The 14,088-nt window shown below is 33.5% G+C and overlaps 1 protein-coding gene across 5 annotated transcripts in view; it reads left to right on the forward strand.

Annotated features, from left to right (window-relative positions):
* LOC142335093 (uncharacterized) overlaps positions 1-14,088 on the forward strand; it is a 34,007-nt gene that overhangs the window by 6,020 nt on the left and 13,899 nt on the right. For all 5 annotated transcript variants that reach the window (XM_075383438.1, XM_075383439.1, XM_075383441.1 and 2 more), the window contains 2 exons: positions 1,127-1,502; positions 6,245-6,439. In XM_075383438.1, coding sequence (XP_075239553.1) covers positions 1,127-1,502; positions 6,245-6,439 — 571 coding nt within the window. The remainder of the gene's footprint in view (positions 1-1,126; positions 1,503-6,244; positions 6,440-14,088) is intronic.

The following is a 14,088-nucleotide window of genomic DNA, read 5'->3' on the forward strand; positions in this document are numbered from 1 at the left end:
TTGAACAAAAATAACCAGTTTAAAAGTGATTAAAAAAGAGTCATCTTTTTTTCTTCAGTTCTCTGGAGATCTGACAAAAACCAAACCCTACTAATTTTTTAAAAGATTTTTGAATTTTTTATGCAAAATGAATTAAATAGATGCATTATTGAAAAACATAGAAAACAATGTATTTCAAAAGAAACTAAAAAGCTCAGCAAGACAATACAAAACTGATTTCTCTGAATTTCTACTCTAACCATTACGTTTTAGAACCGGTTCCAATTTTGATTCAGCACAGACCAATGAAAATTGAACCAAACAACAAATCCTTTAGAAAAAAAAACAAAAAACTAGAACGATCTAAAGGACTTAAAAGAATTGAAATTTTTTGAAAGTTATCTCCATTTAATTTTCAGTTGAATTGCTGTAAGTTTTATTTTTAACATTGGTGAATTCCGTCATAAATTTTATATCAGGATAAAAATGTCTAGATAATCAAGAAAAGTTGTCAGAGTTTTGATAAAATTAATCTTTTTAGCATTCGAAATTTTGTTAGAAAAAGTATAAATTGTCAGGGGGGTCACCATCAATTTTGTATCTGTACTGCTCTGCAACCACATCAATTTTTTCAGTTCAAAAATTTTCGTGCAATGCTTTTTTAGATATATATTTGAGATACTTTTAGATACTTTTTTAGATACTTATTGTCTTTTTTAGATACTGTTAAACACATCTGAATGTCTTTGCAATTATTAAGTGGCAGTTCCGGTGATCGTTGACAAAAATCTTATTTTTAAAATGCTAATTTGAAGTTATTAAAACTCTATACTTAAACGCAGCCATCTTTATCAAAAAAATGCGTGTGCTGTTGATCAGCCAATTTTTTAGTTGATTTTATTGAAGACCTTAAAAAATCGATGGCCGGATCAGTTATTAAAATCGTACTTACCTGATTTTCTTGTATTAAAACTCATAAGTAACCCAAAATGACTCAATTTCTTGACATTTTGCAGTTAATTGCAGATACTTAGAATGTTAGTCACGTTTTTAATTTGCTTTTCACTGATTAATGAACAGAAATACACAGAAAGAAAAGATCTCAAAATTTACTCTGTAAATTGGGAACCATGCCTTGAGTGTGTAGGCCATGAGTAACATGAAAGACGTGGCTCTTCTGAACACTGGCAACAGTTCCACTGCAGCAGCTGCAGTCATCAACGACTCAGACAGCAATGAACCAGCCATCCTCACATTCTTGCCTACTATGAGCCCTACCGCCTCCAGAACAAAAGTCCACATCAGGGGCAGAGGTCTGGGCAAGTCCAAGAACGATATCAAAAGTATCCACATTTGTGGTCTGGATGTTACAGCGACCCTGGAACACTTGAACTCGACCAGTCTCAAAGTGACAACCAGTTTCTGGAAGGAGAGCATTGGGAAGATTAAGATTGTGTTACAAGATGGAACTATGATAGAGTCGAGTGGTGATTTTGAATTCAGTGGTCGAGATGACGTCAATAGTAAGCAGTATAGTCTTAATCGTTAGAAAGCTCTTTAGAAAAGTTGTAAAGTCTTTTTTGCAACATTGGGCCGAGCTAAATTCTTTTGTGAAAAATCTGAGTAGAGCTAAAGACCAGCATGTCTTAAAGTCCAGCTAAAGTCTTTTCAAATAGCTCAAATGAGTCGAGTATAGACTTTTCATAGCACATTTTTGTCAAGCATTGTCTTTTCATCAGTCGTGGTCTAAACCTGGGGAGTTCTAGTATGCTGAAAGCTGTGAAAACTGTAATTACTTTAGTTTGTTTTTATATTTCTAATAATGTCCATACTGAAGGTCTGAAAAGAGGTGTTCATTTATTTATGTTTCAAAAAATCATTATAAATAAATATTATAAAATTATTAGGACATATCATTAATTATAAGACACATCATTAGATATAAGATTATTGAAAATTTTTCGATTATTTAGATTAATTAGCTTATAGCATTAGATATATCATTATAAAAGACCATATCCGGAAAGCCACCAACAAAATCAAAAAGGAATCTGATTGCCTTTGAAGATGAATTTATTTTGTGCTTTAACGATATATTATTTAATATTTCAGTTTAATATAAGCATAGTCGGGGCATAAGCTTGAGATATCGTAAACCAGTACTGGATTATTATTTTCTTGAGTCTGGCTTTTCATCTTAATTTTTATCTTATAAAATTGTTTTTATTGCCGTTGTTTCAATATGTCTTAAAGCACTCACATGCACATTTTAAAAAGCCGAAAGTCTGCAGTGCCAGAAGTCAAAATGCCAGAAGCTGCTATTTAACCAGAAGTTCAATTTCGTTGACTTTCGTCATTTTAAAACGTGCGCGGTTCGTGTTTTAAGCTTGGTTAAGTGACTCTGCAGAATTCACTTCGAAATTCTGACTTAATATCTCGAACCACTTGGCGGTTCTCGATAAACGCCAGAAGTTCTCAGTGACTTCAAGCAGAGTCACTTATCCATTACTTAAGAGCTAATTGACTGAACATTTTTTTGTAAAAACATTTTATGCCACAAAATAAATCAATATTCCGTTCCTAATAGATGAAAGTTAATAAAAAGACAAGTTCTGGTCTCATAGGGAAATTTACTATAAAAAATCGAATTCGATTTGAGAGCTCTTGTTTTAGAAAATTTTGCATTTTTTTGTTTTTTAAAGTCACCTAGAGACTACTCATTTTTCATATCGAGGTTCAATTATTGACAAACCTCATTTCAAATCAAATGAAGCCCATCGAACAAATAATTCGTTTCCAAGGAATCGCTCATGTTTTTTTTTACTCGTACCTCAGGTTCCGTAATTTTAAATAAATTTTTTTTTACTTTTTGAGGTGTTACTAAATTTTTGGAATCCTATGGCATAATTTCGTTTACTAAAAGCGCAATAGATTTTGAAATGAGCATTAGGTGAACCTACCTAGTGCTTTGAGTGAACAGCTAATGACTTTTAAGACTTTGAAAGTAATTTTTCGAAATTTTTTTAATATTAACAAATCATAAACGTTTTTTTGTGAACTGTAAGTCAGTCTCAGTAAAAACAGGAACAACCTACTTCCTAATGCAACCAAAATACTCCCGTAAGTGGTTTCATTTTCTGACTATTAGTTATATGACTTCAATGTCACAAGATTTCAGATTTTTTTGAAACTTTGGCCAATTCGTATTATTGGTTCCTTTTGAAATCTTATCAGTTTGTCCTAATATTGATGGCTCCCATTGTTCCAGCGAAGATGTTCCATGGATCTTGGATAAAATTTTCAGAAAAAAAAACTTATGGTTTAAATGGCTTCAACACTTTCTTCTCGCACTTTTCTACAGACTTTTTAATTTTTGCCTGTATTTGTTTTTTTCGTAGTCATAATACATAATGTCATGTCTTAATGATTACCTATGCAGTATTGTTCTCACATCGAGGCATCAATGAGCGTTTTTATTGACTTCCATTGAAAGCTTTTGAATTTAAAGGTTGTTAAGTCTTTTAAAAAATTTTAATTTTTTTTTAACTTAAATCAATGTTGAAGCTTTTTTGGTGACCTGTAAGTCAATTTCAGTAAATAAAGAACCACCATTTTTGTTTCTACAGCAACAAAAAGTTATCTAGTTGGCGGTTTTATCTACAAGCTATTGGTTATTTGACTTCAATGCCATAAGATTTCAATTTTAAAAATTTTTTGGACATTTCGTATTATTGGTTCCTTTTGAAATCTTATTCCATTATCCTAAAATTAATGGCTCCCATTGGCTTAGAAAATAATTTCAATGGATCGTAGCCAAAGTTTTCAGAGAAAAAATCTATGGTTTAAATGGCTTCGACACTTTGTTCTCGCACTTTTCTACGAGAATTTTGATTTAACCTGTACTTGTTGTTTTTTTTTCATAATCATAAGACATATTGTGATGTCTTATTAATGACCTCTGCAGGAAAAATATTTTTGTGCTCACATCGTTGCACATCTGAGCGTCTTTATTGACTTCTGTTGAAAGCCATTGAATTTAATGGCTGTTAAGTCTTTGTAAATATTTTTTGAAATGTTTTTTTTTAATATTAATCAGTCTTCGACCTATTTTCCCGAATAGTAAGTCATTCATAGTTAAGACAAAACCCCTTTTCTTTCTATTCCAAAAAATAAAATATCTAGTTAGCGGTTTTTTCTTCTATTCTTATAAATTTATCCTAATAATGATAGTTCCCCTTAGCTTAGAGAAGACGTTCATTGGATGGTAGGAAAAGTTTTTAGAGAAAAATTTATTGTTTAAATGGCTTCGACAATTTCCTCTTGCACTTTTTCAATCAAATTTTGAATATGACCTGTTTTTTGTTGTTTTCATAGTCAATGACATGTTGTAAGGTGTTATTGATAACTTTTGAATGATAACCATCTTTGGCGTCACATCTAAGCATGAAATACCGTAATTAATGGTTTCCTTTGAAAGCTATTGAACTTTATGACGTTGATATCATGGGTGTTCTCAAAAATTTCGTGGTCGTATTGAAATTTTCATTGCCATACGACTTATTGTGTTGAGTTATGGATAAACTATGGAAAAAATAATTGCCTTCCCACAGAGGAAAAGTTTAGCGGTTTTTTCACTTCCATTGAAAGCTATTGATTTTAATGGCTTTCATACAAGTGGTTTTCTAAAGAACTACGTGGTTTTCAAAAAATTTTGTTTAAATTTGCTGTTTTTCATGTCTTTTTGTAAAAATAAAATCAATCCCCCTGCTGTTGAAAAATTAATTGAAAGTAGAAAAGTTTTTGCTGAAAAGTTCATTCTCTAATGGCTTTGACACTTTCTCGCTTAATTTTTTTGAATTTGCTTATATTTTTGCCTTTTTTTATTCTATAGGTAGCCGTAAGATGCTGACCGGTCTCATAAATTTGTTATTGCCAATTAAAGTAATTTTGTTACCCGAAACAGTCAGTTTATAGCGAATAGTCTTAAAATTTGTGTCATTATACATTTTCAAAGATTTTTCAAACTTTTCTGTTTTTGTTGTTCTTTTCGTCAACTTGTAACTTAATCTCAGTGTTGAGAGGTCCCATCCATTTCCTTGAATTTTGAAAATTTGAATGTCTGCTGAAATTATGATGTAACTGATGTTTTGTTTCTTTGACAAGACGCGCTTTCATAAAAAATTCGTGAGTGGTGTATTTGTGTTTCTTTTTCTCTTCTTTTAGCACATTCAGGTAATAACAGATCAAAATTATTTTCAAATGTGGCCCAGATGAACTTAATTATTCTTTCTGAATAATTTTGGCTGAATTAGTGTAAATAAAAACTGAAACAAAAGTACATAATATTCAGATAATAGCTAATGATTTTGATGGCTTCAATAATTTGTGTTTTTGCGAATTGTTCGTAATTTTTGAGATTCTCTGCGTTCCTATAGCTTAGTCTGATCAAAGTCAGATCCCATTGGCATCATAATGACCTTTTAGTAAATATATCAAGAATTATTTTGCTATAAGCTAAAGATTTTTTAGACTTTTGAAATAAATTTGTTTAAAAAATGTTGATTGATTTTTGATTTTTACCTCATTTTTTCCTCTCTTTGTTAAATTTTTAGCTAGTCTCATTTAGAGAAAACGTACATCTGCTGTATAATTAGGAAAAACTAAATTGGTGTAGTTAGGGTTTTGATCTGATTGCCTTTTGACGTTGTTACTAGGAGCTTTTAAATTTAGATATTTGGTTTCTGCCGTGAATTTTTTTGTTGTTGCTTACTTTGTTGTTTGTTGTTCTTTTTCGTAATCTTCTCAATGGCAGATCCCGTGAGCGCCATAATGAGGCATGACATTAAGTAATTCAGTTAGTAGATAGGTTTTGTAACATTTTTTAAACTCTAAACATCTGTTTTTGTTATCTCTTCATTTGGTTGACAATTAAGTCAAAAATGTAGATGAGCTCGGGTCGGAACATCATGTGCGAACGCAAATTAACGAACCTCCTTGTTTATTTTACAAACCTGGTTAGAGGTATTAGCACATTTTTAGCGCATAATACGCTAAATGTCGCGCAAACACGCTAAGTGTACGAAATAAGCTGTAAACCTAAAAACCGAGCAAGTTTCCAGCTTGCAGCACATTTTAGCTCACTTTTCACATAAATATTTAGAATTTTCCTCTTTCCGAATCTCAAATCGGCGATATTTAAAGACCTCTTTAAAAGTTTTTTGTAAAACGACACCAGAAATTGACTTCAATTCTATTTCATTTTGAGGTCTGGCACCTGGTCGCCGTCCGAGCCAGCAGAGCAGTATGTACACAGAGTTCCTGCCCAGATCCCACTCTCCGGGGAGCCAGGCCTCCTATAGCCAGAACAGCCAGATGTCATACAGACCGGCAGATCACAGGGAATCACTCGAGTACACGGGAGAGATAGACTTTGACAAATATGACAAAATTGTCGAGAGAGGTTTGAAAGTTTTGAAATTTTTAGACATTTTTACATGCAAAAATTGGAACTGTTTCCTAAATATAAATTTCATAAATATAAAAACAAAAACACCCAACCATAAATCTTATAATAACAAAACCTCAAGATGAAAAAAAAACAGAAATTTTTTAAATTAATCCAATTTTGGTGTCAATTTTGGCGCTCATAACGTTGAATTCAAGAACTTAATGAACCGTGAAGAAATAAAAGCAAATGAGACACATCGTCCGAGAAGTAACTTAAGTTTCCCTTCTTCTCAAAATTTCTTCTCGTTAAGGCGCTAGCAATAAAGGTTTAGCGCCCATAATGAGCAATACGATTGAACAACAAAAGGCATTTTTTTCGAGAACCCTAAAAGCAAAAAGGCCACAAATGGGCAAAAAAACTAATGACAATCAATGAAATTTTATTGAAATTTAGTAGTTTATTTATTAGTTTCTGTCTTCAAGACCACCCTAGTTGAGAAGACGAACAAAAACAACAAAAAACATATAAGAAATCTTCGGTATCTTCGGTTTCAAACGTAAGAAAGATTCGGTATGGTTGTTTCAGGACGCAAGAGAGATTCGGTATGTGCGGTTTTTGAGCATTCTGTTTGTTGGGTACCTAAACATAAGAGATCATCGGTATGTTTGGTTTTAGTCGTACAAAATGGTCACTCGCACGCACAAACACACACATACACATACAAACAAACACACATACAAACAAAGTCACACACACACACACACACACACACACACACTCACAACCACAAAATTACCCTCACACACATACACACACACACACACACTTACACACAAACATCAGCACACACGCAGAAGCACACAAACACACACAAGCATACGCGAAAAAATGTATTAACACATGCCATTCATCTTTGTCAAGGTCTTCTGCAGAAGTCACTTTGATAATCTGATGGATATTCTTGAACCGTTTTCCGGTTCTCAATAAACGCCAAAAGTTCTCGAAGCTGAGTCACATAACCTATAATTTTTTGCAGGCCTAAATTAAGATATCAGAGTGAACTTTTAATAGTAATTTCTTTTGTTCAGAATTTACAGAGGCTCATAACAAAATTTTGCATCCCAGCTTGGTGTCCCAGATATAAATGATCTTGCATTAGGCCTCTTAGATCAATTTGTCAAGTGACCAATCTTCGCTTAAGACTGTTTTCAACTGTCCCGCTAATCAGTAATTCCGATTGAAGGGTTGTTTTTTAAGCTTACCTAGCTGGTCCTGATTACTGTTTGTCTGAATCCTCAACGGGGTGGAAAAACAATTTTAGAAACGTATAAGCGTAAAATTTGAAAAGGCACAATTAAGAAAAAGCTTTTGCTCGATCCATGAAAAGACCACGCTCGAACGAAAAGTTGACATAATTGGGTCTATTTATATGCCATTTTTCCACAATTTAGAAAACCATGCTAGAAGTCAATAAAGAACCCCTACTAGAGTTGCGTTTTTTATGAGTGGAGGTATAATAACAAAACCTCAAGATGAAAAAAAAACAGAAATTTTTTAAATTAATCCAATTTTGGTGTCAATCTTGGCGCTCATAACGTTGAATTCAAGAACTTAATGAACCGTGAAGGAATAAAAGCAAATGAGACACATCGTCCGAGAAGTAACTTAAGTTTCCCTTCTTCTCAAAATTTCTTCTCGTTAAGGCGCTAGCAATAAAGGTTTAGCGCCCATAATGAGCAATACGATTGAACAACAAAAGGCATTTTTTTCGAGAACCCTAAAAGCAAAAAGGCCACAAATGGGCAAAAAAACTAATGACAATCAATGAAATTTTATTGAAATTTAGTAGTTTATTTATTAGTTTCTGTCTTGAAGACAGCCCTAGTTGAGAAGACGAACAAAAACAACAAAAAACATATAAGAAATCTTCGGTATCTTCGGTTTCAAACGTAAGAAAGATTCGGTATGGTTGTTTCAGGACGCAAGAGAGATTCGGTATGTGCGGTTTTTGAGCATTCTGTTTGTTCGGTACCTAAACATAAGAGATCATCGGTATGTTCGGTTTTAGACGTACAAAATGGTCGATTTCTTCCATTGAAAAATTAGTTTTTTCTCTATACAATGTAGTCAAACGTTATGATACTGTTTTTTGCAGGAATTTAAAAACATTCTTCGTAGAACAAAATTCTGAAAGAATAGGCAAACTTGTTTAAAATTCTTTTTTAGCTCATTCACAAGAATAAATGAATGAGAATAAGTGTCTTGGTTAATGTAACATGATTATTGAACATTGATGAGAATTCTGTCGATTAATTCGCATTCACTGAGTTTTGACATACTTTCTTGTAGTTTGCTAGCAAAGTTTTTGACGTTTGGTTGCGTGTCTAAACGCGCAGTGCCGATCGTTTTCATTGTTCCGTCTGCTGGACTAATTTGCTTTTCAGATCTGGAGTTTAAAAAATCCAGGAGCTTCTCTACAAGATATCTAATCTCACTTAAAATGAAAAATGACTATACTGAATCTTTTACTTTTAAAAACGATGATAACAAATCTTTTTTAGGTTTAATGTCGAACAAAAATGACAATACCGACGACTTCCTATGTATAAAAACCGAAATTTTCCCAACCAGAGCAAACAACGGCAACAAAACACAAAACGTGAATCATGTAAAATTCATACAAAAGGATGTTTAGAAGCAAAAACGGGAGAACTTGAAATTTTATCAGACGCCCTTTTCTGCGTTCACGTTAGCAATTTGGACACAAATTCACACCTTTGATGAAAACGGCCGTTCATCTTTGAGTTTTTTGCTGACCCTGAAAACTAAAAAAAACGTATGAACATATCTTCAAAACCCCAATAAAATTCAAACTCTTTTTACTCATGAAAACAAAATTAACGCTAAAAAAGAGCTGCACTCACTTAATCTTTTTCAGCATTTAAATAAAATTTCCCATTCTTGTGTATTTGATTGAATATTTTCTCACATATAAACGCACACACACACACACACACACACACGCACGCACAAACACACACATACACACACAAACAAACACACATACAAACAAAGTCACACACACACACACACACTCACAACCACAAAATTACCCTCACACACATACACACACACACACTTACACACAAACATCAGCACACACGCAGAAGCACACAAACACACACAAGCATACGCGAAAAAATGTATTAACACATGCCATTCATCTTTGTCAAGGTCTTCTGCAGAAGTCACTTTGATAATCTGATGGATATTCTTGAACCGTTTTCCGGTTCTCAATAAACGCCAAAAGTTCTCGAAGCTGAGTCACATAACCTATAATTTTTTGCAGGCCTAATTTAAGATATCAGAGTGAACTTTTAATAGTCATTTGTTTTGTTCAGAATTTACAGAGGCTCATAACAAAATTTTGCATCCCAGCTTGGTGTCCCAGATATAAATGATCTTGCATTAGGCCTCTTAGATCAATTTGTCAAGTGACCAATCTTCGCTTAAGACTGTTTTCAACTGTCCCGCTAATCAGTAATTCCGATTGAAGGGTTGTTTTTTAAGCCTACCTAGCTGGTCCTGATTACTGTTTGTCTGAATCCTCAACGGGGTGGAAAAACAATTTTAGAAACGTATAAGCGTAAAATTTCAAAAGGCACAATTAAGAAAAGGCTTTTGCTCGATCCATGAAAACGAAAAGTTGACACGCTCGAACGAAAAGTTGACATAATTGGGTCTATTTATATGCCATTTTTCCACAATTTAGAAAACCATGCTAGAAGTCAATAAAGAACCCCTACTAGAGTTGCGTTTTTTATGAGTGGAGGTATAATAACAAAACCTCAAGATGAAAAAAAACAGAAATTTTTTAAATTAATCCAATTTTGGTGTCAATTTTGGCGCTCATAACGTTGAATTCAAGAACTTAATGAACCGTGAAGAAATAAAAGCAAATGAGACACATCGTCCGAGAAGTAACTTAAGTTTCCCTTCTTCTCAAAATTTCTTCTCGTTAAGGCGCTAGCAATAAAGGTTTAGCGCCCATAATGAGCAATACGATTGAACAACAAAAGGCATTTTTTTCGAGAACCCTAAAAGCAAAAAGGCCACAAATGGGCAAAAAAACTAATGACAATCAATGAAATTTTATTGAAATTTAGTAGTTTATTTATTAGTTTCTGTCTTCAAGACCACCCTAGTTGAGAAGACGAACAAAAACAACAAAAAACATATAAGAAATCTTCGGTATCTTCGGTTTCAAACGTAAGAAAGATTCGGTATGGTTGTTTCAGGACGCAAGAGAGATTCGGTATGTGCGGTTTTTGAGCATTCTGTTTGTTGGGTACCTAAACATAAGAGATCATCGGTATGTTTGGTTTTAGTCGTACAAAATGGTTGATTTCTTCCATTGAAAAATTAGTTTTTTCTCTATACAATGTAGTCAAACGTTATGATACTGTTTTTTGCAGGAATTTAAAAACATTCTTCGTAGAACAAAATTCTGAAAGAATAGGCAAACTTGTTTAAAATTCTTTTTTTAGCTCATTCACAAGAATAAATGAATGAGAATAAGTGTCCTGGTTAATGTAACATGATTATTGAACATTGATGAGAATTCTGTCGATTAATTCGCATTCACTGAGTTTTGACATACTTTCTTGTAGTTTGCTAGCGAAGTTTTTGACGTTTGGTTGCGTGTCTAAACGCGCAGTGCCGATCGTTTTCATTGTTCCGTCTGCTGGACTAATTTGCTTTTCAGATCTGGAGTTTAAAAAATCCAGGAGCTTCTCTACAAGATATCTAATCTCACTTAAAATGAAAAATGACTATACTGAATCTTTTACTTTTAAAAACGATGATAACAAATCTTTTTTAGGTTTAATGTCGAACAAAAATGACAATACCGACGACTTCCTATGTATAAAAACCGAAATTTTCCCAACCAGAGCAAACAACGGCAACAAAACACAAAACGTGAATCATGTAAAATTCATACAAAAGGATGTTTAGAAGCAAAAACGGGAGAACTTGAAATTTTATCAGACGCCCTTTTCTGCGTTCACGTTAGCAATTTGGACACAAATTCACACCTTTGATGAAAACGGCCGTTCATCTTTGAGTTTTTTGCTGACCCTGAAAACTAAAAAAAACGTATGAACATATCTTCAAAACCCCAATAAAATTCAAACTCTTTTTACTCATGAAAACAAAATTAACGCTAAAAAAGAGCTGCACTCACTTAATCTTTTTCAGCATTTAAATAAAATTTCTCATTCTTGTGTATTTGATTGAATATTTTCTCACATATAAACGCACACACGCACACACACACAAACAAACACACACACAAACAAAGTCACACACACACACACACTCACAACCACAAAATTACCCTCACACACATACACACACACACACACACACACACACACACTTACACACAAACATCAGCACACACGCAGAAGCACACAAACACACACAAGCATACGCGAAAAAATGTATTAACACATGCCATTCATCTTTGTCAAGGTCTTCTGCAGAAGTCACTTTGATAATCTGATGGATATTCTTGAACCGTTTTCCGGTTCTCAATAAACGCCAAAAGTTCTCGAAGCTGAGTCACATAACCTATAATTTTTTGCAGGCCTAATTTAAGATATCAGAGTGAACTTTTAATAGTAATTTCTTTTGTTCAGAATTTACAGAGGCTCATAACAAAATTTTGCATCCCAGCTTGGTGTCCCAGATATAAATGATCTTGCATTAGGCCTCTTAGATCAATTTGTCAAGTGACCAATCTTCGCTTAAGACTGTTTTCAACTGTCCCGCTAATCAGTAATTCCGATTGAAGGGTTGTTTTTTAAGCTTACCTAGCTGGTCCTGATTACTGTTTGTCTGAATCCTCAACGGGGTGGAAAAACAATTTTAGAAACGTATAAGCGTAAAATTTGAAAAGGCACAATTAAGAAAAGGCTTTTGCTCGATCCATGAAAACGAAAAGTTGACACGCTCGAACGAAAAGTTGACATAATTGGGTCTATTTATATGCAATTTTTCCACAATTTAGAAAACCATGCTATAAGTCAATAAAGAACCCCTACTAGAGTTGCGTTTTTTATGAGTGAAGGTCTAAACAGTGGAGGCGCAAATACAATTGAGTTTAATTGTTGTCCATGAGCCCAATTTTTGTTTCCTCTATCATGAGTCAGCTGGAGGCAAAAACGGGTATACCCTGCTAATATGGAACCCTTCGTCAGCTGAAATGCTTTATCGGGACTTCAGTTGACAAAAATAATCAATGTTTTTAATATTAAATTTTTTAGTTCTATCGGTTTTTTGGTCACTTGTACGAGATCGCGTGACAATTGTTTTGCACATAGTGACGTGGAATATGTTTATAAAGCTTGGTGGATGAAATAAGCATGTTGGAAAATAATTCTTAGCGGCTCAGCAAAATTAGTGCCCCAACAAGAGGATGCCTACAAACGATCCTAGGGTACAATGGCCTTAGGTTTTTTAGAGTCCTTACTTATCTAGAGAACCAACGGGTACAAATAATAAAAAATTCTTTCAAAATTTAACTAAAAGCGCAACTATTTTACAAAATCTTGAAACATTCATCGATGACTTTAAGTTTTCAAAATGAAACAAGCAGTGTGAAACCAAGATGCATTAGGTTTCATTAAAGTCCGTTACTTAATTTTAGCAACTTTTCAAGTACTTATTGTAATGAAGTTGCTGGAAAAACTTAATTCGAGGTGAAAATCGCACGTTATGAGTAAAGATTGAAGCAATTTTTTCATGTTATCGTCGAAATTGGTTATAGTTCATTGAGGGGCCACACTAAAAAGATATGTTCTTTAACAATAGTTTTTTTTGTTTATCTATTGTTCACACCAACTTTAACCCCGAAAAATTAATTTTGTGTGTAATTTTTCTTTAAAGCTCTCATTTTTGGTCTTTTAAGGAAACCATTCGAAGCTTGAAAATGGGCTAACAGGTCGCTTTTAGTAATACAAAAATCATTAAGACGCTAACATCAAGGATTCATCAAATTTTGGGCATTGTTTGCTCAATTTTCTAATGTTTCAATTGTTTTTGGCTTTTTGGACTCTTTTCGTCACTTTTATTTCCAGCTATGCTTTTGTAAGCCTTAAAATTATTTGTTTATTAGATTTCAGTGATAAGGAGTTGCTTTCGAAGAAGCTTTTAAAAGTCTTTTTTGTTTGTGCCCCCCACCATGTACGTTATGCCCCCCCCCAGTTACAAACCACGTGCCATTACATAGTAAACCATTATGTAAAAAGATGACACTTGCATCTGTGGGGTGCAAAAAATGTGCGCCCACTAAACTGGGGGCACAAACGGAAAAGATCCACATTTTTTAATTGGATTTTACAAATTTTCCCAATTTTTCTTGGAAAATTTTTATCATTTTTGTATTCATTGTGCTCAAGGGACGAAAACTATTTTTTTATTTTGGATGTTATTTCGTGCACGTTCTTACCAAAAAAATATTGCTTCTCAAGACTTTAGCTTCAAAAAAAATTAGCTAAATTCTTGGAAAGGTGCTAAGTTTGTAATTTGTTCTGACAGTTTTGTTTTTTTTAACTGTTATTATTCTTTTCCGTTTCTTTATGTTTCAAGCCAGATCT

Source organism: Convolutriloba macropyga, chromosome 2, assembly GCF_964194025.1.
Source record: "Convolutriloba macropyga chromosome 2, txConMacr16.3, whole genome shotgun sequence".
NCBI classification, from domain to species: Eukaryota; Metazoa; Xenacoelomorpha; order Acoela; family Convolutidae; genus Convolutriloba; species Convolutriloba macropyga.